Source organism: Entelurus aequoreus, linkage group LG10 (assembly GCF_033978785.1).
Source record: "Entelurus aequoreus isolate RoL-2023_Sb linkage group LG10, RoL_Eaeq_v1.1, whole genome shotgun sequence".
In the NCBI taxonomy this organism is placed as follows: Eukaryota; Metazoa; Chordata; class Actinopteri; order Syngnathiformes; family Syngnathidae; genus Entelurus; species Entelurus aequoreus.
In genome coordinates, this window is record NC_084740.1 from 34,160,213 (window position 1) to 34,184,915 (window position 24,703).

General features: G+C 38.3%; 1 protein-coding gene across 3 annotated transcripts in view; it reads right to left on the reverse strand.

Annotated features, from left to right (window-relative positions):
* Positions 1-24,703, reverse strand: part of LOC133658487 (protein Aster-B-like) — a 105,117-nt gene that overhangs the window by 14,996 nt on the left and 65,418 nt on the right. For all 3 annotated transcript variants that reach the window (XM_062060575.1, XM_062060574.1, XM_062060576.1), the window contains 4 exons: positions 7,786-7,870; positions 2,690-2,793; positions 2,496-2,591; positions 2,340-2,420 (listed from right to left, as the gene is read on the reverse strand). In XM_062060575.1, coding sequence (XP_061916559.1) covers positions 2,340-2,420; positions 2,496-2,591; positions 2,690-2,793; positions 7,786-7,870 — 366 coding nt within the window. The remainder of the gene's footprint in view (positions 1-2,339; positions 2,421-2,495; positions 2,592-2,689; positions 2,794-7,785; positions 7,871-24,703) is intronic.

Sequence of the window (24,703 nt, forward strand, 5' to 3'; positions counted from 1 at the left end):
GTGCAGCCCTTCCAGGCTTGTGATTAAGGGTTATATAAAAAACACTTTGATTGGTTGATTAAGAATGATTGTAAATAACCATAATGTATCCCACCAGACATGGTAATTTCCTGCCATAAAAGTCGTACACACGTCGCAGTCCTGGCTGCTTGTTTCAACATGACTAATGACCCACAAACTATTTTTTAACACTTGCATGACAGTACAATTGTACTTAAAAAATATAAAAGCCTTATAGTGGCAACAATTTGACATATCATATCAATCAATCAATCAATGTTTATTCATATAGCCCTAAATCACAAGTGTCTCAAAGGGCTGTGATTATTTTCTTAAATTATGTAATGTGTAATTAAATTTTAATTTTCCTGAGGGAACTCTCCTGAAGGAATCAATAAAGTACTATCTATCTATGAAGGCATTGTATATAGCCTGTATTTATTACGATACCATACAATGTTTCTGTTAATTGATATTTTTTTAATCATATAAAACATAAAATACAAAACAATAAAAACCTGCTTTTTACAATTGCATGACAGTTAAAGAGTTACTCAAATATTGTATATACCCAGTACTTATTGCTATATAATGTTTCTGTCAGTTATTATTATTATTAATATTAGGGATGTCCTGATCAATATTTTTGGCCTCTGATCCCCATCCAATTTTTTGCATCCCGGTCAATAGAACTGAAAATGTTTCATAGCAAGTAACTAAAGTAAACACATGTACATTTCTATGAAGTTTACCTGATTAAATATAGAATTTGCTAGTATTTTTGTAAATCATAAGATGTATTAATTACATCATTATTGAATGTGACATGCATTATTTTTTTTTACAAAATAAAGTGGATAGTGCACAATCACTAAAAGCAAAAACTACTAAACCCATTTAAATCATTTGAGTGACTTTGTCACTCAAAGCGTTCCTGTATCCAGATACCTACTCTCTGACTTTGTAATCAATAAATAAACCAACCAAAAAAACATTTTGTTGAAATCCATCCATTTCTACCGCTTGATCCTTACGGTGTCACGGGGGGTGCTGGAGCTTATCTCAGCTGATGTTAGTACTAGAGATATCCCGATCCTGAATCTATCCACAGTGTAAAGCCGCTTCAAAGATGCTATTCCTCACTACCATCGCGAAAAATAAACAAGTTTCATCCAAGTATGATACTTCCATCCATCCATTTTCTACCGCTTGTCCCTTTCGGGGTCGCGGGGGGTGCTGGAGCCTATCTCAGCTGCATTCGGGCTGAAGGCGGGGTACACCCTGGACAAGTCGCCACCTCGTCACAGGGCCAACACACATAGACAGACAACCTTCACACTCAACATTCACACACTACGGACCATTTAGTGTTGCCTATCCCCAGGTGCATGTCTTTGGAGGTGGGAGGAAGCCGGAGTACCCGGACGGAACCCACGCAGTCACGGGGAGAACAAGCAAACTCCACACAGAAAGATCCAGAGCCCGGGATTGAACTCACGACCTTTGTATTGTGAGGCACATGCACTAACCCCTGTTCCACTGTGCTGCTATATGTAAGTTATTAAGTATGATACCTAAGTATCATACTTAAGTATTAGGTATGATACTTAAGTGATTAAATTAATTTAATCACTTAAGTAAATAATTAAATTGATTTATATAGAAATTATATTTAAGTGATTAAATTAATTTACATATAAATGATACTTAAGTGATTAAATTAATTTAATCACTCAAGTGATTAAATTAATTTATATATAAATGATACTAAGTGATTAAATTAATTTAAATATAAATTATACTTAAGTGATTGAATTAATTTAATCACTTAAGTGATTATAATTTAATCACTTAAGTATCATTTATATACTGATACTAAATTATGTATTGATATTATCGACATCTGGATCGGATAAATCACCCCTACTTTGCATTGAAGGATGCTAAGTCATTCATTTTCCTCTAGTCCTCAAGTGATAATGGTACTTGGAGGAAACTTTTGTTTATTTTTCACGATGGTAGTGAGGACTTTACACTGTGGATAGATTCAGGATTGGGACATCTCTAGTACTAATATTATTACTTGTATAATTTTTCGTAAGAAAAGAGCAACCTGTTTATAATAAACACTGCCAGTGCACACATCATCAGTAATTAAAGAGAAGGGGTAGGATCAAATAAGCTCTGATTCTTCCTCCTCCTTTCCAACGCGTTGAACGGCGCTGTAATGCAACTTTGCTATGCATGTTTCGAATAAACAATGCGTCGCCATTCCTATTTTCGTTACTTCCAATGACAAATATTGTTTCACAAACCAACAAATGTTATTCATGTCTCACCTTGTCGAGCAGTGCATTCTGCCAAAGTCTGAACATCATCATGTACGTCCTGTCCCTGGCTCCAAAGGAGGTGAAAAAGTGCTATGAAGAACAAACGGTACTCAGTATGGTGCGATGAAAACCAAGCGATTCTATTCCCGTCCATACAAAACATACCTTCTCATTGTCAGTGCAGACCTGGATGGCGTTGGGAATGAGGCGGGCAGTCTTCTCTTTCGTCATCGAGCAGATGTCCTTTAATCGCACCGTCAGCTGCACGGGTGTAGAAGAGAGACGCACACGCATATATTTTCAAAATCAAAGAGACAATCTTGCCAACACAGTTGCAGGCAGAGCGCTAACATGCATACCAGCGTTTCCCAGCGGAAGATGTTGCTATAGAAACAGATCCAGTTCTCGGAGAGGTAGAGTCGTCCCTGCAGGAGGATGTCCCGTTGCAGAGCACAGGAGTAGTCTGACACATGAAGGCAGGAGATAGTTTTTAGCACAACACACATCCTCTATCTGGATCAGGGATTCTGAAACTGTGGTATGCGTGCCTCCATCTAGTGCAAGGGTGTCAAACGTACGGCCCGCGAGATGAGTTTGCCAAGTATAAAAATGAGCCGAAATTTTTGAATGAAACAAACTGCTGCTCTAAATGTGTCCACTAGATGTCGCAATAGCAATTCTTTGTATCTTTGTAGACTATGCTACATATGTAAAAAAAACAAAACACATGATGTTAGTACATCAGTGGAGGAAAATGATCAAACTACATAAATAACATACTGTAGTTTGATTGATATAATTTTTTTTTATCTTGATAGATTGAAAATTAACACCAATGAGTTGACTGATGAACATTGTCACATAATCTATTCATAGAATATAAATAACGACCAATAAAGATAGAATACTATTAACCGCAACATGTAAGTGTAAAAAAAACAACAACAACATTATGATTTGTACAATTTCAGAATGTGCTTGTTCTATTTTTAAATAAAGAAAACAATCTGAAGTTGTCTTTATTTTGAAGTTATTGTGCCGTGATTTTACCAGTGCGGCCCACTTGGGAGTAGATTTTTCTCCACGTGGCCCCCCATCTAAAATTAGTTTGACACCTCTGATCTAGTGGTATGGCAAATAATCACTCGATTAAAGTGCAGTGTTTTATTTTCCATTATTCAAGCAGTCAACTGAGTGAACCACTACACAACCACCAACCCAAATGCATGCTTAACTAAAACTAGTACAACCATCAGAGTAAAAAACATTAAATTACATATCGCTTTCACAACAATTATTACCCTGTCATTAATTAATGTATTATATCTATGCAGAAAGAGCCTGTGAGCAATTTCCTTCTGTCTGTCTCTTCTTAAACACAAACAAGAATGTGATATAGTATATTTTATAGCTGCCCTATTATGCTCCTTTTTGTCTGCCCCTCTTTAAAGGGGAACTGCACTTTATTTTTATTTTGCCTATTGTTTCACAATCATTATGAGAGACAAGAACACACGTCTTTCTTATCTGTATAACGATGATAAAAAAACACTAGGAAGATGCGGCTAATGCTAACCGTTGTAGCCTTCAAAGCCCTCTAACACAAATTCAAAACCCTCCATCAACGTTTCGACAATATGTAATATGTACAATATTTACCGTATTTTGATCATTTTGATAATTGCCAGGACTAATTTTTGGACAAATGAGGATTCACAACCTTATCTTTTTGAAGCTGAATATACTGAAGATGAACTGCTGTTTATAGAAGCGAGCACAAAGGAAGAGTGAGACGTTGGAGCAGAGTGAGGTTAAAGTGACTCGAAGCTGCAAAATGTGAAATTTGAAGACAGGCTATTTCGACATAAATTGAGCGCTTACCCAAATAAACCGAAAAAATGTTCCCCGGCCAGCTGGACCAAACGCACACCTGTCCATTGAATTGGTCACTTTATATTGATCATGATACACTCAGCAAGTCATGCGTGTTATTACAACCACGATACATACGCTGTCTGGCTAGCTTTGTACAAACAAAACATGAACTGTGTGCTAAATAATTTACAGATACTGTAATATGATTGTTCATGTTTTTCAGTCAGTACAGATTGGTGTCATATTGCAGTGTTGTGCATTACAAACTCAAGTGCGTTTCGTGTTGTTCTAAATAAAAGCTTGCTTATCTTTTGCCGTAGTTAGCTTTTACGGCTGGTACCGTAGCACGCCGATGTATTACTACGCTAGAGAAAGAGTTCCTCACTGTTTGCTCTTACAATAACAATGTCGCTACAGCTTGGTTATTATACAGGTTGCGGAACGTAAATGAAGTATTGTTGATGGTTTTTGAATACATTTTTAAAGTCGTTTCGAGGCAAAATTGATGGCTCTCATTAGCTGCATTGTTAGCCATCAAGAACGAGCCGATTTTTACATGTTAGAGTTCTAAAAAACACGCAAAAATTTTGAATTCTTGTCTCTCATAATGATTGTTAAAAATAGGCATAATTTAAAAAAAAAGTGCAGTTCCCCTTTAATTAAGCTTGATTAGGAAAAGTGTAAATTCAATTGTTCACCATTCTGTCTGTCCCCTCTTAAACAAAGCACCAGCGAGTGATGTTGTTATTGCTGTTCTGTTTCCTTTCTGTCTCGCCTCTTGACCTTCTGAGAACCAGCGCCCTCTGTGATATATTAAATTCGATCAAGCACTGTGTAATTCTTAATTGCTCACCAGTCTGTCAGTCCACTATTAAACCAAGAACTAGCGGGTGATATCTATGTTTTAGCTGCATTTTTGTTGTTGCTTTCTGTACTGTTTACTTTCAGCATGTCCCCTCTTAAACTGAGCTCGATCAAGCACTGTGTAATTTTCAATTGCTCACCAGTCTGACAGTCCACTCTTAAACCAAGAACTAGCGGGTGATATCTATGTAATAGCTGCCTTTTTGTTGTTTTTTGTTCAGTTTCCTTTCTACCTGTCCCCTCTTAAACTGAGCTCGATCAAGCACTGTGTAATTTTTATTTGCTCACCAGTCTGAGGGTCCACTCTTTAAACCAATAACTAGCGGGTGATATCCACGCTTTATCTGCCTTTTTGTTGTTTTTTGTTCGGTTTCCTTTCTACCTGTCCCCTCTTAAACTGAGCTCGATCAAGCACTGTGTAATTTTTATTTGCTCACCAGTCTGAGGGTCCACTCTTTAAACCAATAACTAGCGGGTGATATCTACGTTATAGCTGCCTTTTTGTTGTTTTTTGTTCGGTTTCCTTTCTACCTGTCCCCTCTTAAACTGAGCTCGATCAAGCACTGTATAATTTTCAATTGCTCACCAGTCTGACAGTCCACTCTTAAACCAAGAACTAGCGGGTGATATCTACGTAATAGCTGCCTTTTTGTTGTTTTTTGTTCAGTTTCCTTTCTACCTGTCCCCTCTTAAACTGAGCTCGATCAAGCACTGTGTAATTTTTAATTGCTCACCAGTCTGAGGGTCCACTCTTTAAACCAATAACTAGCGGGTGATATCTACGTTATAGCTGCCTTTTTGTTTTGTTTTGTTCGGTTTCCTTTCTACCTGTCCCCTCTTAAACTGAGCTCGATCAAGCACTGTGTAATTTTCAATTGCTCACCAGTCTGACAGTCCACTCTTAAACCAAGAACCAGCGGGTGATATCTACGTAATAGCTGCCTTTTTGTTGTTTTTTGTTCAGTTTCCTTTCTACCTGTCCCCTCTTAAACTGAGCTCGATCAAGCACTGTGTAATTTTTAATTGCTCACCAGTCTGAGGGTCCACTCTTAAACCAAGAACTAGCGGGTGATATCTATGTTATAGCTGCCTTTTTGTTGTTTTTTTTGTTCGGTTTCCTTTCTACCTGTCCCCTCTTAAACTGAGCTCGATCAAGCACTGTGAAATTTTTAATTGCTCACCAGTCTGAGGGTCCACTCTTTAAACCAAGAACTAGCAGGTGATATCTATGTTATAGCTGCCTTTTTGTTTCCTTTCTACCTGTCCCCTCTTAAACTGAGCTTGATTAAGGAATGTGTAATATTTAATTGCTCACCATTCTGTCGGGACCCTCTCAAACCAAGAATTAGTTATGTTGTTGCTGCCTTTATTTTTTTACTGATTTCTGTTGTGTTTTCTTTCTGCATGTCCCCTCTTAACCTTCTAAAACCCTTTAGAAATGTAGTTTGTCCAAATTTTGGAAATAGCCTTTTATGTAAAACAAAAATGTCCAATGCAGTGGACGCTGGCGCTCAGCAGGTTCGATTAAGCTCGATCAAGCACTGTGTCATTTTTTAATTGCTCACCATTCTGTCTGTCCTCGCTTGAACTAAGAACTAGCTGGTAATATTATTGTTTTTTCAGCACTTTTGTTATGGCTTTCTGTTTGGATTTTTCTTTCTGCCTGTCCCCTCTTAAATTATGCTGTGTAATTTTTAATCGCATACTATTCTGTCTGTGCCCTCTTAAACCAAGAACTAATGGGTGATTTTATTAATGTTGTTATTCCCTTTTTGTCATTACTTTCTGTACTGATTATTTTTTCTGCCTGTCCCCTCTTAACCTTCTGAAACCAAGCAGGAATGTATTTTGTCAAATTTTGTTTTGTGTAAAACAAAAATATCTACCGCAGTGGATGCTGGTGCTCAGGAGGACTGCAAGCTCAATCAAGCACTGTGTCATTTTTAATTGCCCATCCTCCCGTCTGTCCCCGCTTGAACCCGGCAAAAGGAACTGATCGTTGCTGTCGTTATTCCTTCTGGTTAGCTATTTTCAGCCCTGTTAAGCTCTGCCAAGGACAAGCATGTGATCATATTAATGTTATTAATTCCTGTGCCTGTCTCCTCTTAATTTAAGCTAAACCAAACACAATTAAAGTTAAAGTCCCAACGATAGTCTCACACACACACACTAGGTGTGGTGAAATTATCCTCTGCATTTGACCCATCCCCATGTTCACCCCCTGGGAGGTGAGGGGAGCAGTGAGCAGCAGTGGCCGTGTTCGGGAATCATTTGGTGATTTAAACCCCAAATCCAACCCCTGATCCTGAGTGCTAAGCAGGGAGGCAACGGGTCCCATTTTTTTGGTATGACTCGGCCGGGATTTGAACTCACGACCTTCCAGTCTCAGGGCGGACACTCTAACCACAAGGCCACTGAGCAGGTTAAAACTTCTACAGTCTGATGGAGAGCCAAGTTTTTCTGAGGTAGTACTTGGTGAAAAAAGTTTGAGAACCTTTGTAGATGGGTAAACAAAACAGGCTAGATTGGAATAAAAGGTACTGTTTCCCCCACTCGTTCATGTATGGACCACAGTTTAATTTCATGTGATTTTCTTCCCTCGCAATGACGACTAGGCAAATTTAGTTATGTAATAATAACAATAAAACTGGGTCGGACATCAGTCTTACCGGTCGTTTCCTGAGACGTCCTGTGTGTGTCACTAGCGTCCACTCACCCACAATGAGTCTCTCTGTGTCAGGTAGATGCTTGAAGAGTTTTCTGAAGTCCTCATTGCGCTGCTTGTAAGTGGGGCTCAGCACCTGCAGGGACGAGCAGTGTGAGAGACACAAACACACGTATACACACTTAAAAAGCCTACACAGTTTTCATCCTCGCGATTACACACACATTAACACACTTGAAACAGGCGTCGTCTTTGCAAGGATGCAGCCTTTCACACCTTGTCAAAACCCTGAGACTGAGACTCGGTGTTATTATCATGGATGGATTTTGACAAGAATGGACTCAATGGCAAGCTGAGTTAGGATCATTCAATAAACATGCTGCGGGCGTTTAAATGAGTCGCATTCTCAGCTCGGACGACCACAGAGCGGACTTTGGCCACAACATTAGGCACAACTGGGACTAAATTCTTGTTTTTTTTAGGCGTCGCACTGAGGCTTTACAGTTTTACCGATCGCTTACACACTAAATTTAAAATGTTCACACTGGTAACAAAGTCCACACAGTAAACAAAACCACTGTGCAGATTTGCCTAATATTAGGCATAGACTCATCTTCAGGTGCGGCCACCGCTGCTGCCCACTGCTCCCCTCACCTCCCAGGGGGTGATCAAGGGTGACGGGTCAAATACAGAGAATAATTTCGCCACACCTAGTGTGTGTGTGACAATCATTGGTCCTTTAACTTTAACTTAACATCTTGCACATAGATAACGATTGTGATACACCCATTTTACACTTTACACACACACTAGGATTGTGATACACACATCTTTATCTACAGATTTTTTTTAAAACCCTGCTGTTGCCTAAGTCTGCACATGTAGTCTATACTAGTGGTTCTCAAATGGGGGTACGCGTACCCCTGGGGGTACTTGAAGGTATGCCAAGGGGTACGTGAGATTTTTTAAAAATATTCTAAAAATAGCAACAATTCAAAAGTCCTTTATAAATATATTAATTGAATAATACTTCAACAAAATATGAATGTAAGTTCATAAACTCAGTGAAGCACAAGCTCAGGTTTCTCAATAAAATGTCTGTCAAAAAGAACTGTGAAAAGAAATGCAACAATGCAATATTCAGTGTTGACAGCTAGACTTTTTGTGGACATGTTCCATAAATATTGATGGTAAAGATTTCTTTTTTTGTGAAGAAATGTTTCGAATTAAGTTCATGAATCCAGATGGATCTCTATTACAATCCCCAAAGAGGGCACTTTAAGTTGATGATTACTTCTATGTGTAGAAATCTTTATTTATAATTGAATCACTTGTTTATTTTTCAACAAGTTTTTAGTTATTGTTATATCTTTTTTTCCAAATAGTTCAAGAAAGACCACTACAAATGAGCAATATTTTGCACTGTTGTACAATTTAATAAATCAGAAACTGATGACATAGTGCTGTATTTTACTTCTTCATCTCTTTTTTTCAACCAAAAATGCTTTGCTCTGATTAGGGGGTTCTTGAATTAAAAAAATGTTCACAGGGGGTACATCACTGAAAAAAGGTTGAGAACCACTGGTCTATACTTTATGCTGTAATTATTTATTTCCAGAGTTTAAAAAAACAAAACGTTTTATTTGTCTCAGATTTGTACTGCATGTCATTGTTGACTATTGTGATATGTTACTTTACCCGACTTTGGTATAAATAAATATTTGCAGTTTGCAGCATCATTGTTGAGCAGTCCTTGAAAAGATTACAAGATATTTTTACTTTCTCTGTAGGTCCTTACATATAGGCCCACTTCAAAGTAAACAATGACGATTGTTGTGGATTTGCCAATATATTTTGTCAAGTTACAGTAATCATTCATCACATATGCTAAAAGGGTCGGGCAAAATGCCCCAAACATGTGATTGCTTATAGTAAAATATTTTTTTTAATTTTTTTTACAAATGTGTAACTCACTCCAATAGTGTCTTATCATTTGAAGTCTGTGTGAGTGAGATGACAATAAAACTGCATTTTTACAAATGCTTGCTTTATTTTCATGAATGGGCATATGTTTTGACCGAAGTGTGTCATTTTGCAAATAAACTAGGAATTAGAAAAATTGAATGTGGTGTTTGGAAAAGTGTGTAAATCCTTTTGAACAAAGACACACAGTTAGTAAAATTGTGTGTAAGCAAATGGAAAAAACTGTATTTTGCTGGACAAGACGTGTTTCAGTTCTAAAACCAGGCCAAAGTACAACCACAATAATAACCTAATGTTGTGGCCAGTGAGCACACTGTATTAGACAATGTATGTAACGAGTGGATGGAAATAATAATAACAGCGTATGAAATTCCCTCAAACGTGTGTCATTAATCGAGGGCTGCTCTCACTGTCCGTGCCAGATGTTTTCCTTCCACAGGAAAGCTTGAGGGAAACAATAGCTGCAAGTAACGCGGTAACAAAAAGAGAATATTACAGTAGTTCTTCGGATCCGGGCCGGTGGGAAAAGAATGCCGTGCGAGGGCTTGAATGCTAAAATATGTGCTTTTCTGTGCAGTATGCAAATACAAAAAAACCCCAAAACACAACAGAAGTCTTTGAGTGCTCAGATAGCAGTGAGTCATAACCAGGCTGGTGCTGGTTGTTTATAAATGGGGATTTAACACAGAACTAGTAGCACATGCTCAATATGTGACCTCACTTTGGTACAACCACTGACAAACCAACCACTAACTTCCCCCATACATGGCGATACTTACTGCCGGGATCTCCTCAGAGTCCCGATCAGGTTCTTCCTGGAGGTCTGAGGCCGCCCAGCCCCACTCCCGACCCCACTCGCCTCTCGCCGGACCCTGAAGCAGCCACCCTGCCAGGGCCTCATCCAGCTCCAGCACAGCCTCCCAGTCCGACATCAAACAATCCTCATCCAGATCCATACTCGGTCCTCTGTGCCTCATGGATGTGTAATATCCGCCCTTTTTTATGCGACCCCCCCACCCTGACGCTGAAGAGATTGTGAGTGTGTGGTAAGGTGGTGGGTGCTGTCAGTGTGGAGAAGTGGTCAGAGAGGCACACTCCAGCCACATGATCCTTCCGTCTCTCTCTCTTGTCTTGCTTTCACACACACAAGGAGAGGAGTTACGGCCGTTGCCCTCGAGTAACCCCGAGCAACAAGTCCTTTATTATCACGGTGGTAGTAGCTCCCCCTCCCTTGTGCACCACTCCTCTCTCTTACCCTAAGGAAGTGTGTGACTTTGTGTGTGTGTGTGTGTGTGTGTGCTGCTGCCCAGGTCTTCCGTAATTAGTCTGTTTACGACCCCCAGCGTCTGAGACAAGAAGTCAAGGACCAGCTGAGGATGTTTAGAGGAGAGAATGGGACATTTTCTAGTCTGTTGCACCAAAGTGTTGAGTCTGGCCCCGAGTGATTGAGTTACAGAGAACAGATGTGAGCATAACCTCCAGTTACCTCCGTCTGCAAAACAACACCATCAATCACGACGAAGAGTCACAACTGGGCTGAACATCTATGCGTAACATGGGACTGACGTGCAATCGCCATTCCTGAAAAACACGGGATTGCTGAGGAGTGAATATACCAAATTAGGATTGATACTACTTGGGAAAAAGTATAAGTGGTCAGGATTTCAAAGGTCTCTTATTACAGGATTTTGTTCACAATCATTATCATTAAGACAAAAGTTTTTTTTTGTTTTGCTTTCTAACTTGTAAAAATCAGCTTATTTTAGGTAACTGTGAATGTAGCTAATGGGAGCAATCAATTCTACCACTAAATCACTTTATAAATGCATTAAAAAAACTAGTGTGCCGTGAGATACAGTCTGGTGTGCCGTGGGAGATTATGTAATTTCACCTAATTGGGTTAAAAATATTTTTTGCACACAAGTAATTATAATCTGCAAATAATGTGTCGTTGTTGAGTGTCTGTACTGTCTAGAGCTCAGCAGAGTAACCATGTTATACTCTTCCATATCAGTGGGTGGCAGCAGGTAGCTAATTGCTTTGTAGATGTCGGGAACATGGTTTGTCGTGATCACAAAATGCAGGCGACAGCGGGAGGCAGCATGCAGGTGAAAAGGTATCTAATGCTTAAACCAAAAATAAACAAAACGCGAGTGCCGCTAAGAAAAGGCATTGAAGCTTAGAGGCCTACTGACATCCACTACTACCGACCACGCAGTCTGATAGTTTTTATATCAATGATGAAATCTTAACATTGCAACACATGCCAATACGGCCGGGTTAGATTACTAAAGTGCAATTTTAAAATTCGCGCTAAATATACTGCTGAAAACGTCTCGGTATGATGACGCCTGGGCGTGACGTCACGGATTGTAGAGGACATTTTGGGACAGCATTGTGGCCAGCTATTAAGTCGTCTGTTTTCATCGCAAAATTCCACAGTATTCTGGACATCTGTGTTGGTGAATCTTTTGCAATTTGTTCAATGAACAATGGAGACAGCAAAGAAGAAAGCTGTAGGTGGGAAGCGGTGTATTTCGGCCGGCTGCAGCAACACAAACTCAGCCGATGTTTCATTGTTTACATTCCCGAAAGATGACAGTCAAGCTTTACCATTAGCCTGTGGAGAACTGGGACAACATAGACTCTTACCAGGAGGACTTTGAGTTGGATACGCAGACGCGGTACTTTGAGTACGCAGCTGCGGCTCCCAAACATTTGATCGCTTGCCCGTACGTGCGTGCCGCTACGTGCATTTCACGTACGTAACTTCGGGGACTTTGAGAAAATATATGTGCTGTATGAACTTTGGGGAGGTGAACAGTAGTTTGGGCTGTGGGATGGAGTGGTTCTCAGAGAGTCACAGCCCTATATGTTATTACTAATTAATAAGACAGATTTGTTTTTTAATACATTTTTTTGTAGCTTTTTTAAAGAAAAAATATTCATCATAGACCACGCCCTCACCACCACAGGTATCTCGGCAACCTGGAGGAAACCCTGTAATATACAAAATAGATTTTTGAATACTGCTCAAAGGTATAGTGTCCAAAGCAGACTTGGAAAGACTAATCCATGCCTTTGTCTCCAGCAGGTTAGAGTACTTAATGGCCTTCTCACTGGGCTCTCTAAACGAGCTGTAATGCAGCTGCAGTACATCCAAAATACTGCTGCTTGAGTCCAGGAAATATGACCATATTAGTCCAGTGTTTAAGCCATTGCACTGGCTTCCTATTGCTCAGAGGGTAGACTTTAAAACAGCTCTGCTTGTGTACAAATCTTTGAATGTTCTTGTATACCAAAGTACATCTCTGACATGTTAGAACCATATGAACCATCTTGGCCTCTGAGAACACCAGGGAGTGGGCTCCTAAAATCTGCAATAGCCTTCTAGAAGATATGAGACATGCCTCAATGTTGGCAATGTTAAATCCAGACTGAAAACACTTATGACACACACAATATGACAACTAAAAGTATTTTATCTACACGCTTTGGTTTTAATTTGAATTATGATTATTTTTATGATTATATTTTATGATTTCTATTTGAGTTATGATTATTATTGCCTTCTTGTAATTTTTTGAAAAGCACTTTGAATTGCCTTGTGTACGAACCGTGCTCTATAAATAAACTTGCCTTGCCTTGTCATCTTGTGTCTCTCAAGTGAGTAAATAACGTAAAGTCATCATCTCAGTATTTCCTCCACTTTGGAGAAATGATACGCTTTTTTTGAAGTTCCGTATTTTCAATGAACCTCCTTCCTCAGGGACATGACACCATCTCTAACCCAAATGGAAAACAGGCTTTGCTACACATCATAAAATAAATCCTGCAGTGCTTTCAACTAGGTCAGCGAGCTACAAATCTGGGAGCTGTAATTCCCCCCCCCGAGCACATGATGTTGTTAAAACATGATGGATGTTAGCATGTAACTCACGTAGGAGCTGCAACAATTAATCAATTAGGTTGATTAATTCAATTATTTAAAAAATGTTCAATTAATCAAGCGCCTCTCAATTAGGAAGGAAGATTTTTGCGCCCCCCACTCTCCTCTGTAAATATTAATAGTATCACTTGTCTATAAAATAGTTACAAGTACACCTCTGCAAAACATTGTGTCCTTATTAACATTCAAGAAAACAAACAAAAAAGAAATACAGATCAACAAAGAAGTATATATATTTGTATAAAAAGAATAACTTTGGTAAGATTGTTTTTTAGTCTGTAACAGAAAATATTTATAAAGTGCATCAATTTGCCTGAAATTTACCCCAAAATCAAATCCTTATTTAACCTATAAACATTTTTTTAATCGACTTAAACAGTTAGATTTTTTAAAATCAAAATACATTCAATAATACTGTCTACAATGAGGACGTTTTGTAGTGTACATCTTTTCTAAGCATGATACTGATAAAACATTTGAGAAGAACTGGATTCATTGTTTAATGGGGAACTATGATGATTTTCATCTACATTAAAAACACTTACGTTTGGTTTAGATCAGGGGTGTCAAACTCATTTTAGATCGGGGGCCACATGGAGAAAAATCTACTCCCAAAGGGGCCGGACTGGTAAAATCACGGCACGATAACTTAAAAATAAAGACAACTTCAGATTGTTTTCTTTGTTTAGAAATAGAACACGCACATTCTGAAAATGTACAAATCATAATGTTGTTGGCATTTTTTTTACACTAACATGTTGCGGTTAATAGTATTCCATCTTTATTTGTTGTTATTTACACTTTCTGAACTAATTATGTGACAATGTTCATCAGTCAACTCATTGGTGTTAATTTTCAATCTATCGAGATCAAAAAATAATATCAAAATCTAATTACAGGATGTTATTTATGTAGTTTGATCATTTTCCTCAACTGGTGCACTAACATATTGTGGTTATTTTTTTTTTTTTACATATGTAGCATCATCTACAAATATACAAAGAATTGCTATTGCGACATCTAGTGGACACATTTAGAACAGCAGTTTCTTTCATTCAAAAATTTCGGCTCATTTTTATACTTAGCAAACTCATCCCGCGGGCCGGATAAATCCTGTTCGCAGTTGTGCTTACTAAAAGCAGGGCTACATTTTGTCCAACAGACTTCCAAAACTTTATTGTGGGACCTCTGAGACTTATTCAGAGTTGTTGAAAAATATGATGTGCGTCAGCAGTGTACGTACGGCGTGTTTTGTCTTTCTTTGGCTTTGGATGAAAGGTTGTGTAACAAAGGGGTAAACAACACCATGTGTGAAAGCAGCCCTTTAAAGGCCTCACAACTTTCCTCATCATCATTTTCTCTAATGGAATTTTTCTCAGAGCGGCGCAAATGTCAAAGCTAAACTTGTGTTTGTTCCTTGTGTAGATAAGGCAACAAGTAACAATACATCAACTCTTTATTGCTCAAACGGCACAATTGCCGTCCTTCCGCATAGCTCAGTGCTACAGGTCTACAGTGCTAAACCTCTTGGTAGGGGTGTCAAAAAAAAATCCAGATTTTCGAATTAATCGCGATTTTTACTTGTAATAATTCTTAATTGATTAAAAACAATCAAAAATCAAAATCCTATTGCTGATTTAGATGTCCATATCTGCTGTACATCTGTACAAAGGTGTTGTTTTTTTTTTCTTTTTGACTTATTTGCATTTGACTTTATTAAATGTTGGGTTGCATTTTATCAAACAAAACCAGTAAAATAGAAATTCAGAGCTTTTACCGACTTTATGAAACAATGTAGGTAATCATAGAACTGGCACCCAATGTTATTAAAAAAGTATTGATTTTGAACCGATCTGATCATAAACACACAGACTTAGATGCACATAAGCAAATTGTTCTGCTGCAATGTTACTTAGATAGTCAAAATATAAGGCAGCACGGTGGCAGAGGGGTTAGTGCGTCTGCCTCACAATACGAAGGTCCTGAGTAGTCGTGAGTTCAATCCCGGCCTCGGGATCTTTCTGTGTGGAGTTTGCATGTCCTCCCCGTGACTGCGTGGGTTCCCTCCGGGTACTCCGGCTTCCTCCCACCTCCAAAGACATGCACCTGGGGATAGGTTGATTGGCAACACTAAATTGGCCCTAGTGTGTGATTATGAGTGTGAATGTTCTCTGTTTATCTGTGTTGGCCCTGCGATGAGGTGGCGACTTGTCCAGGGTGTACCCCGCCTTCCGACAGATTGTAGCTGAGATAGGCTCCAGCTCCCCCCGCGACCCCGAAGGGAATAAGCGCTAGAAAATGGATGGATGGATGGACAAACATTTACTTTCTAGTTTCAAGTATTTATATATTCATTTAACATGTATTTAACAATTAAGAAGATATTCTCATTTGCAATGCTGACCAAGCAATGAGGCAGAATTTACATGTTAGAGATGTTGAAGTGTGATAATAGTCTATCATCGCCTCTCATTTACCGACAAGAATTGGCGCTATAGATCGCTCTCAACAGTTCCCAAATGCTCCAAGCATACCGGGGGTACATGTGTTGGAACATAAATGAATGTTTAGGATGGACAAACACCTTTTCAAGCGTGAAATAAACAGGGAGATTGTCTGCAACTTGTGGACGACAGAGCAGACAGCAAACATTAAAGGAAATATTCGGTGGTGTTTCTCTCTGTTATTATAATAAATGATTACGATTATTATGAATGAAATAAATAGTACAGCAAATTGTCAATGAGCTCTGAGTAAGTGCTTTTACTGCCATCTAGTGTCTACTTTTTAGTCTGCAGTTTAGTTGCACGGTGTACCGGTACTAATAAAGTACCACGATACTAATGAAGTAAATGAATTAATCACTGCTATATTGGAATTCTTATTAATATTGATACAGTTGTTGATTTTTTTCATTTTTGTTTGACTACTTTTGGATTATTTTGTCCTCTCAATTGCTCTGTTGAGTGCTATTCTGAATGTTGCTGGGCCGGATTTAGTTTTGGAATTGGAATTGTATTATTATGGTATTATTGTGTATTATTTTGTTGGATTGATTGAAAAATAAAATAATAATAATAAAAAAATAATAATGAAAAAAATAAAATTAAAAATTAAAATAAAATAAAAAAATAATAATAATAATACCCCCCCCCCCAAAAAAAAAAACAAACGGTACTATACTGCTTTTGGTCCATGTACTTTCCGTTCATTAATTTTCCAATTCCGAAAGGCAAATCAAAAAATAAAATTAGGGCCGTTTTTCGATTTTTATTATATATGGCAGATTTTAAAACAAACAAAAAGGGGTTGATTTTCATTAAAATACTGACATAAAATTGGATTTTGTGCTGTTTTCCTTTTATGGATTTTGATTTTTCCAGATAAACACAAAAATCGAAAAAAATGTGCAAAAACGCGTGGTAATCTGTGTGATGACAAATTGAACCGGAAGCAGTATTTTAGCCTTTCCTTTGCGTTTAGCGTGTTTTTAGCATAACAGTTAACATCTTTGTTCAGCAGGAGTCCTAAAAAACAAGTTTCGGACCATTTTTTTTATTGTCATTCCTGAAACAAAAATTGGAAAACTATTTAATGACACTTTTTTATATATAGGACTCAATAGGACTCCTGCTGAACAAAGATGTTACCGTTGTGCTAAAAACATGCTAAACGCAAAGGGAAGGCTAAAATACTGCTTCCGGTTCAATTTGTCATCACACAGATAGCCACGCATTTTTGCACATTTTTTTGCGTTTATCTGGAAAAATATAAATCCATAAAAGCAAAACAGCACAAAATCCAATTTTATGGCAATATTTTAATGAAAATCAACCCTTTTTTGTTTGTTTTAAAATCTGCCATATACAAACCCCGTTTCCATATGAGTTGGGAAATTGTGTTAGATGTAAATATAAACGGAATACAATGATTTGCAAATCATTTTCAACCCATATTCAGTTGAATATGCTACAAAGACAACATATTTGATGTTCAAACTGATAAACATTATTTTTTTGCAAATAATCATTAACTTTAGAATTTGATGCCAGCAACACGTGACAAAGAAGTTGGGAAAGGTGGCAATAAATACTGATAAAGTTGAAGAATGCTCATCAAACACTTATTTGGAACATCCCACAGGTGTGCAGGCTAATTGGGAACAGGTGGGTGCCATGACCGGGTATAAACACAAGAAAGGATGGGACGAGGTACAACCCTTTGTCCACAACTGACAAATAGTCAAACAGTTTAAGAACAACATTTCTCAAAGTGCAATTGCAAGAAATATAGGGATTTCAACATCTACGGTCCATAATATCATCAAAAGGTTCAGAATCTGGAGAAACTACTCCACGTAAGCGGCATGGCCGGAAACCAACATTGAATGACCTGTATCAAAAACCGACATTTCAAATTGTTTTTGGAAATATTCGACATCGTGTCATCCGGACCAAAGGGGAAGCGAACCATCCAGACTGTTATTGACGCAAAGTTCCAAAGCAAGCATCTGTGCTGGTATGGGGGTGTATTAGTGCCCAAGGCATGGGTAACTTACACATCTGTGAAGGCACCATTAATGCTGAAAGGTACATACAGGTTTTGGAGCAACATATGCTGCCATCTAAGACGCCCCTGCTTATTTCAGCAAGACAATGCCAAGCCACATTCAGCACGTGTTACAACAGCGTGGCTTCGCAAAAAAAGAGTGCGGGTACTTTCCTGGCCCGCCTGCAGTCCAGACCTGTCTCCCATCGAAAATGTGTGGCGCATTATGAAGCGTAAAATACGACAGCGGAGACCCCGGACTGCTGAACGACTGAAGCTCTACATAAAACAAGAATGGGAAATAATTCTACTTTCAAAGCTTCAACAATTAGTTTCCTCAGTTCCCAATCGTTTATTGAGTGTTGTTAAAAGAAAAGGTGATGTAACACAGTGGTGAACATGCCCTTTCCCAACTACTTTGGCACGTGTTGCAGCCATGAAATTCTACGTTAATTATTATTTGCAAAAAAAAAAAAGTTTATGAGTTTGAACATCAAATATCTTGTCTTTGTAGTGCATTCAATTGAATATGGGTTGAAAAGGATTTGCAAATCATTGTATTCCGTTTATATTTACATCTAACACAATTTCCCAACTCATATGGAAACAGGGTTTGTAAAATAAAAATCAAAAACGGCCCTAATTTTATTTTTTGATTTGCGTTTCAGAATTGGAAATAGAATGAACGGAAGGTACAGGGACCGCTTTTGAAAAGTACGGGTACATTTTATTCTCACGGACATGATATGACAATGCTGGCATACAAGCCGCGGCGCATGTCAGTCAACACACGCGCAAAGTGTGTATTGTGTGTAATGTTCCAGTGGACAAAAACATTAAATATATTCTAAATAAAACGTATTCCTTGTTTTTAATGAATACTTAGGCCTATTCTGCGACTGTATTGGCAGCCAAGTGTTGTCTGAGGTGGTACTTTGTGAAAAAAGTTTGAGTGTCACATGCTACATGACACTCAGATGCTGAAAGAAGCTTCTATTTTGGCAGCACTTAGCGTACAAATGGTGTACATAAATTACGTCTTTCAACGCCAGACTAAAAATATGTTCAAGAATCCAAAAGGCCAGCATGTTGATGGCGGTCACGGCGCTGTGAGCGTGCCCCCCCTACCCACCCCCAATTGTCCAAGCATGAATTCCTGCCCGGCGTACCCTTTAAACCAGGGGTGTCACACTCATTTTAGATGGGGGGCCACATGGAGAAAAATCTACTCCCAAGTGGGCCGGACTGGTAAAATCACGGCACGATAACTTAAAAATAAAGACAACTTCAGATTGTTTTCTTTGTTTGAAAATAGAACAAGCACATTCTGAAAATCTACAAATCATAATGTTGTTGGTTGTTTTTTTTACATTTACATGTTGCGGTTAATAGTATTCTACCTTTATTTGTCATTATTTATACTTTTTGAATAAATGTTCATCGGTCATTGGTGTTAATTTTCAATCTATCAAGATAAAAAAATAATATCAAAATCAAATTACAGGATGCCATTTATTACTGGTGCACTAACATGTGTTTTATTTATATATATTTTTTTACACATGTAGCATAATCTACAAAGTTACAAAGAATTGCTATTGCGACATCTAGTGGACACATTTAGAACAGCAGTTTCTTTCATTCAAAAATTTCGGCTAATTTTTATACTTAGCAAACTCATCCCGCGGGCCGGATAAAACCTGTGCGTTTGACACCCCTGATGTAGCATAACTGTAGGTGTGGCGTGACTCCGCTTCACAACACACCTCTTGGCAACACCTCGTAGCAAAAATGATTTGGCCATGTTGTTGCTATATATAGCAAGTAGAGATACATATTAAAAGTGAAAGAAAGGCGTATCTTGCATCATGCATTTATTCGGTAATCCAACACAAGCACGCACGAATGTATTTGTCGCGTTGGTGAGAGGGGAGATCTGCCACCACAAGCCCATCCAGTGGACATCTAGAAGCGTGCAAGCCAACATTTATCACTTCTAAAAGTGCAAGAAAACACAACTCAGAGACACTCTTCTGTTGTGCGGCAACACTTTTTCTTATTTCACCAGAAACGCAAAGTGCGGGGCCTGGGTTGTGGACATTTGGTGAACGCAGCTTTTTTTATGGACCCGTGGCACACAAAAAAAACAGCAGAAATGGAAACATAAAGCAAAAAAGCATAAATGTAATCAAATGCCTAAAAACACAAAGATATGTATATTTTAGCATTTTTATTAGCAGTAGTGGAATTTGTACTTTTAAAATGCATTTTTATGAGCACATTTCATTACAAATGACGTGATAACCTCACTTGAAATTATATTAAGAACAATATTTTTTGTTTGATATATTTAAAGGCTAAACACCACTGCTGTCCTTTTTTAGGATGAAAAATAATTGACTATTGTTATTCATGATCATACTTATAGGCACAGTATTGATATACTGGGAGGCTATAGGCCAGGGGTGTCAAACTCATTTTCATTGAGGGCCACATCGCAGAAATGGCTGCCTTCAGAGGGCCACTTTTTTCAAATTAATTAAAATATTGCTTGCGGGCAATAACCTGTGATTCATTATCAAAAATAAAAAATAAAATCATTTGACAGCATTAATAAAAGCGATAGAAAATGGATGGATGGATGGATATAAATGTATTCCAGTTTTCACCTCATATTATTACATTATTGCCTATACACTTGATTATTACATTTTTTCATGTACAAACTAATGGATAAATCATACGTAAAGGTGACAAGCAAATATTCAACTTTTAAATCTTTACTAACATATTTTTGTAATACACTATATAATAATGTAATATTTGGCATGATTAGATAACGTTAAGAAGATACGCATTTTTTCCCTGTCAAAATCGAAATAATTATTTGCATTTAGTAAAAAAATTGAAGTATTTTATTAACACACACTTTTCCCAGGCTTTCGCGGGCCACATACAATGATGTGGCGGGCCAGATCTGGCCCCCGGGCCTTGAGTTTGACACCTGTGCTATAGGCCACTGTTGTCTTATATTAATATATAATTACCTATTGGCAGCTGATACTGCAATTTGAATTCTGTGCAAACATGTCGAAGCACAGTTATGAAGGCACCACAAATACATTTCCGGTCGTATTGCTGAAATAAATGTTTCATTGCGCAAATACTGAGATTTTGTTTTCCTGTTCAGGCAGGGCCGTACGTTTGACACCCCTGCTCTAACCACACACTGAGGACTGACATGCAAGCAGGACGGAACCGTGGGGCTTAATCACATATTTTCCTTGGAGATGACTCGCAGCTCCAATAAATCAAGCGAAGAACGAGGCCATTGTTGCACCGCAGGTACTGTAGCTATTGGAGGTTTACAGAGGTGGTTAACTATTAACCCCGTGCACAAACACCCAGGGATGGCAGAGGCTGGTACAACAAACCAGGTGCGGTTTGAGTCACTCGGGGAGGGTGGAGGCGTCTGATAAGCTCATCCTTTCACCGCAGCAGCTTTTCATTAATATTTGAAGGGAGCCTGTGTGTGTGTTTTTTTTAGACGTAATCATTACGCAAGAAAACCACAGCAGTGCGCGTGGGTGTTCTTGTATCGATACAGAGGAAGTAGAAGGAGGAAACTACAGCTCCTTGGCAGCCTGGACAGCGCTTCTGCTGTTTTGAATAGCAAACACATGTAGTCTTCCACACCCTCTTTTATCAGCGTATTCCCTCTTGTTTGTGCAGCCTGAGGGGATGTATGAGGCCTGCATGGATGAACCCAGGAGAGTACAAAAGTGTGCGTTCGGGGCTAATAAAGGTCAAGGGTGACATAGTTGTATTAGAGATGTCCGATAATATCGGCCTGCCGATATTATCGTCCGATAAATGCTTTAAAATGTAATATCGGAAATTATCGGTATCGTTTTTTTATTATCGGTATCGTTTTTTTTTTAAATTCTTTTTTATTTTATTAAATCAACATAAAAAACACAAGATACACTTACAATTAGTACACCAACCCAAAAACCTCCCTCCCCCATTTACACTCATTCACACTCATTCACACAAAAGGGTTGTTTCTTTCTGTTATTAATATTCTGATTCCTACATTATATATCAATATATATCAATACAGTCTGCAAGGGATACAGTCCGTAAGCACACATGATTGTGCGTGCTGCTGGTCCACTAATAGTACTAACCTTTAACAGTTAATTTTACTCATTTTCATTAATTACTGGTTTCTATGTAACTGTTTTTATATTGTTTTACTTTCTTTTTTATTTAGGAAAATGTTTTTAATTTATTTATCTTATTTTATTAATTTTTAAAAAAAGAACCTTATCTTCACCATACCTGGTTGTCCAAATTAGGCATAATAATGTGTTAATTCCACGACTGTATATATCTGTATCGGTTGATATCGGTATCGGTAATTAAGAGTTGGACAATATCGGAATATCGGATATCGGCAAAAAGCCATTATCGGACATCCCTAATTATGATATTGTCAACAAATCAACAATCTTTCTTTGCTGTGTCTTTCTCACACACTGAGGGTATTTGATTAAGGATATGTTAATGATGAACCGTGGTAAAATTCAGCAATTTGATTTAGAAGTGATTCTCAAATAAAATATGATAAAACTTTTAGTTTCAGTTTAGAGCAGTGGACTTCAACAGGAGGTCCGCGACCTCCAGGGGGTCCGCAGAGGTACTGCAGGTGGCAGTGGCGGGCCGTGCGTTTCCCACCTAGGCCTTCAGTGATGTTGGACTTCAATGATTACCTCTCAAAATACCATCATTTATGTCCCCACATGACCATTGCTGGAGAAATACTATTATACACACTTACGCACTACTGTGCATTCAAGCACCTCAACAGTGTACAAAACTGGGTTTTTCTGACGCATTTAAAAATCAATAAACCCGCAACAGCAATTAAAACATATTTTATGTGGTACTGTCAAAATTTAAATTGCAAAAAAAATTTTAAACGTGAAAAAATTAAGAAATAAAATATCCAAACTCACATTTCATCGACAGATGAGCTAGCTTCCGGGGTTGGCCGGTTTCTCTTTAAATATCCTTCTTGAAAATGGCCTTGCTAATATATGTGTTGTCTTGTCTAATCATAAAAGATGCAGATGAGGCGTGTTGGCTGAGTTCTTAAAGTTTACTCCACAACGTGTTCATCCAAAACTTCCCGCTGCTGGCATGTCTACATTCAACAACCTAAATGGGACTACTGCGCATGCTCTTCACTACTGTGGCAAGCTGGGTAATGGAGTTATTATGTTACCTGGCTCATAACATCACAATATATATCTGCCTTAGGCCAGCTAGAAGGCCTTACTTACAACTAATCTGATTGGCTATTGCAACTGTCTATCAACTGTATGTCCCCGGTCACTTACAGTGCACAGACGCCCGCATTGTTGATTTCTGAAGGCCTCCGACAGATTTGGTACAGCATGGCAACAAAAAATAGCTGAATTCTGATTGCATAAAAACTCTATAAACACTGGAAGGAGCATAATATGACATGAGGAGAATATGAATAAATGTTTTGATATTTAGGGAAAGTAAATTAAAAATTACTTTTATCTTTAATTATGATCATGATTTCTGGTTATGTTAGACCAGCAGAGAAGGCCTTGCTGGCCCTGACGACACACCACTGGCAGGTGGGGATGTGAACATTCTCCACAAATATAAATGTCTTTAAATACACATGAACTGTAATGTTTTCAATATAAATAGATAACAGTATGAATAATTATATCTTTATATTTACGTTAGCATTCAAGATACCTAGTGATTAGCGCATTCATTGCCAGCTAGGGGTTAGCGCGCTAGTTGTCGGATAGAGATTAGCAAGTTAGTTGTCACTTTGCAATTAGCGCGTTAGTTTTCAGCAAGCGATTGTCGGGTTGGTTGCCAGCCAGAGATTAGCACTTTAGTTCAGATTTAGCGATTAGCGTTTTAGTTACAGTTAGTGCTATAGTTATCTTGCTATCAATGTGCTACTTGTCTGCTAGCGATTAGTACTCTAGTTGCCAGCTAGCGATTAGCGTGCTAGTTGTTAGCTAGCAATTCAAACTTTAGTTGCCAGCTAATGGTTAACGCTATAGTTGTTATCTAGTGATGAACAATCAAGCTGTCAGCTAGCAATTAGTGCGTTAGCTGTCAGCTTGCAATTAACACTGTAGTTGCCAGCTAATGATTATCGCGCTAGTTGCTAGCTAGCAATTGGTGTGCTGGATGCCAGTAAGCAATTTGCGCGTTGGTTGCCAGCTAGCAATTAGCACTTTAGTAACCAGCTAGCGATTACCCTTTTGAGTTGCCAGTTAATGCTGTAGTTATCATCTTGCAATTAACGTGTTACTTGTCAGCTGGCGATTAGTACTCCAGTTGCCAGCTAGCGATTACCATGCTAGTTGTTAGCTAGCAATTCAAACTTTAGTTGCAAGCTAATGATTAACGCTATAGTTGTTATCA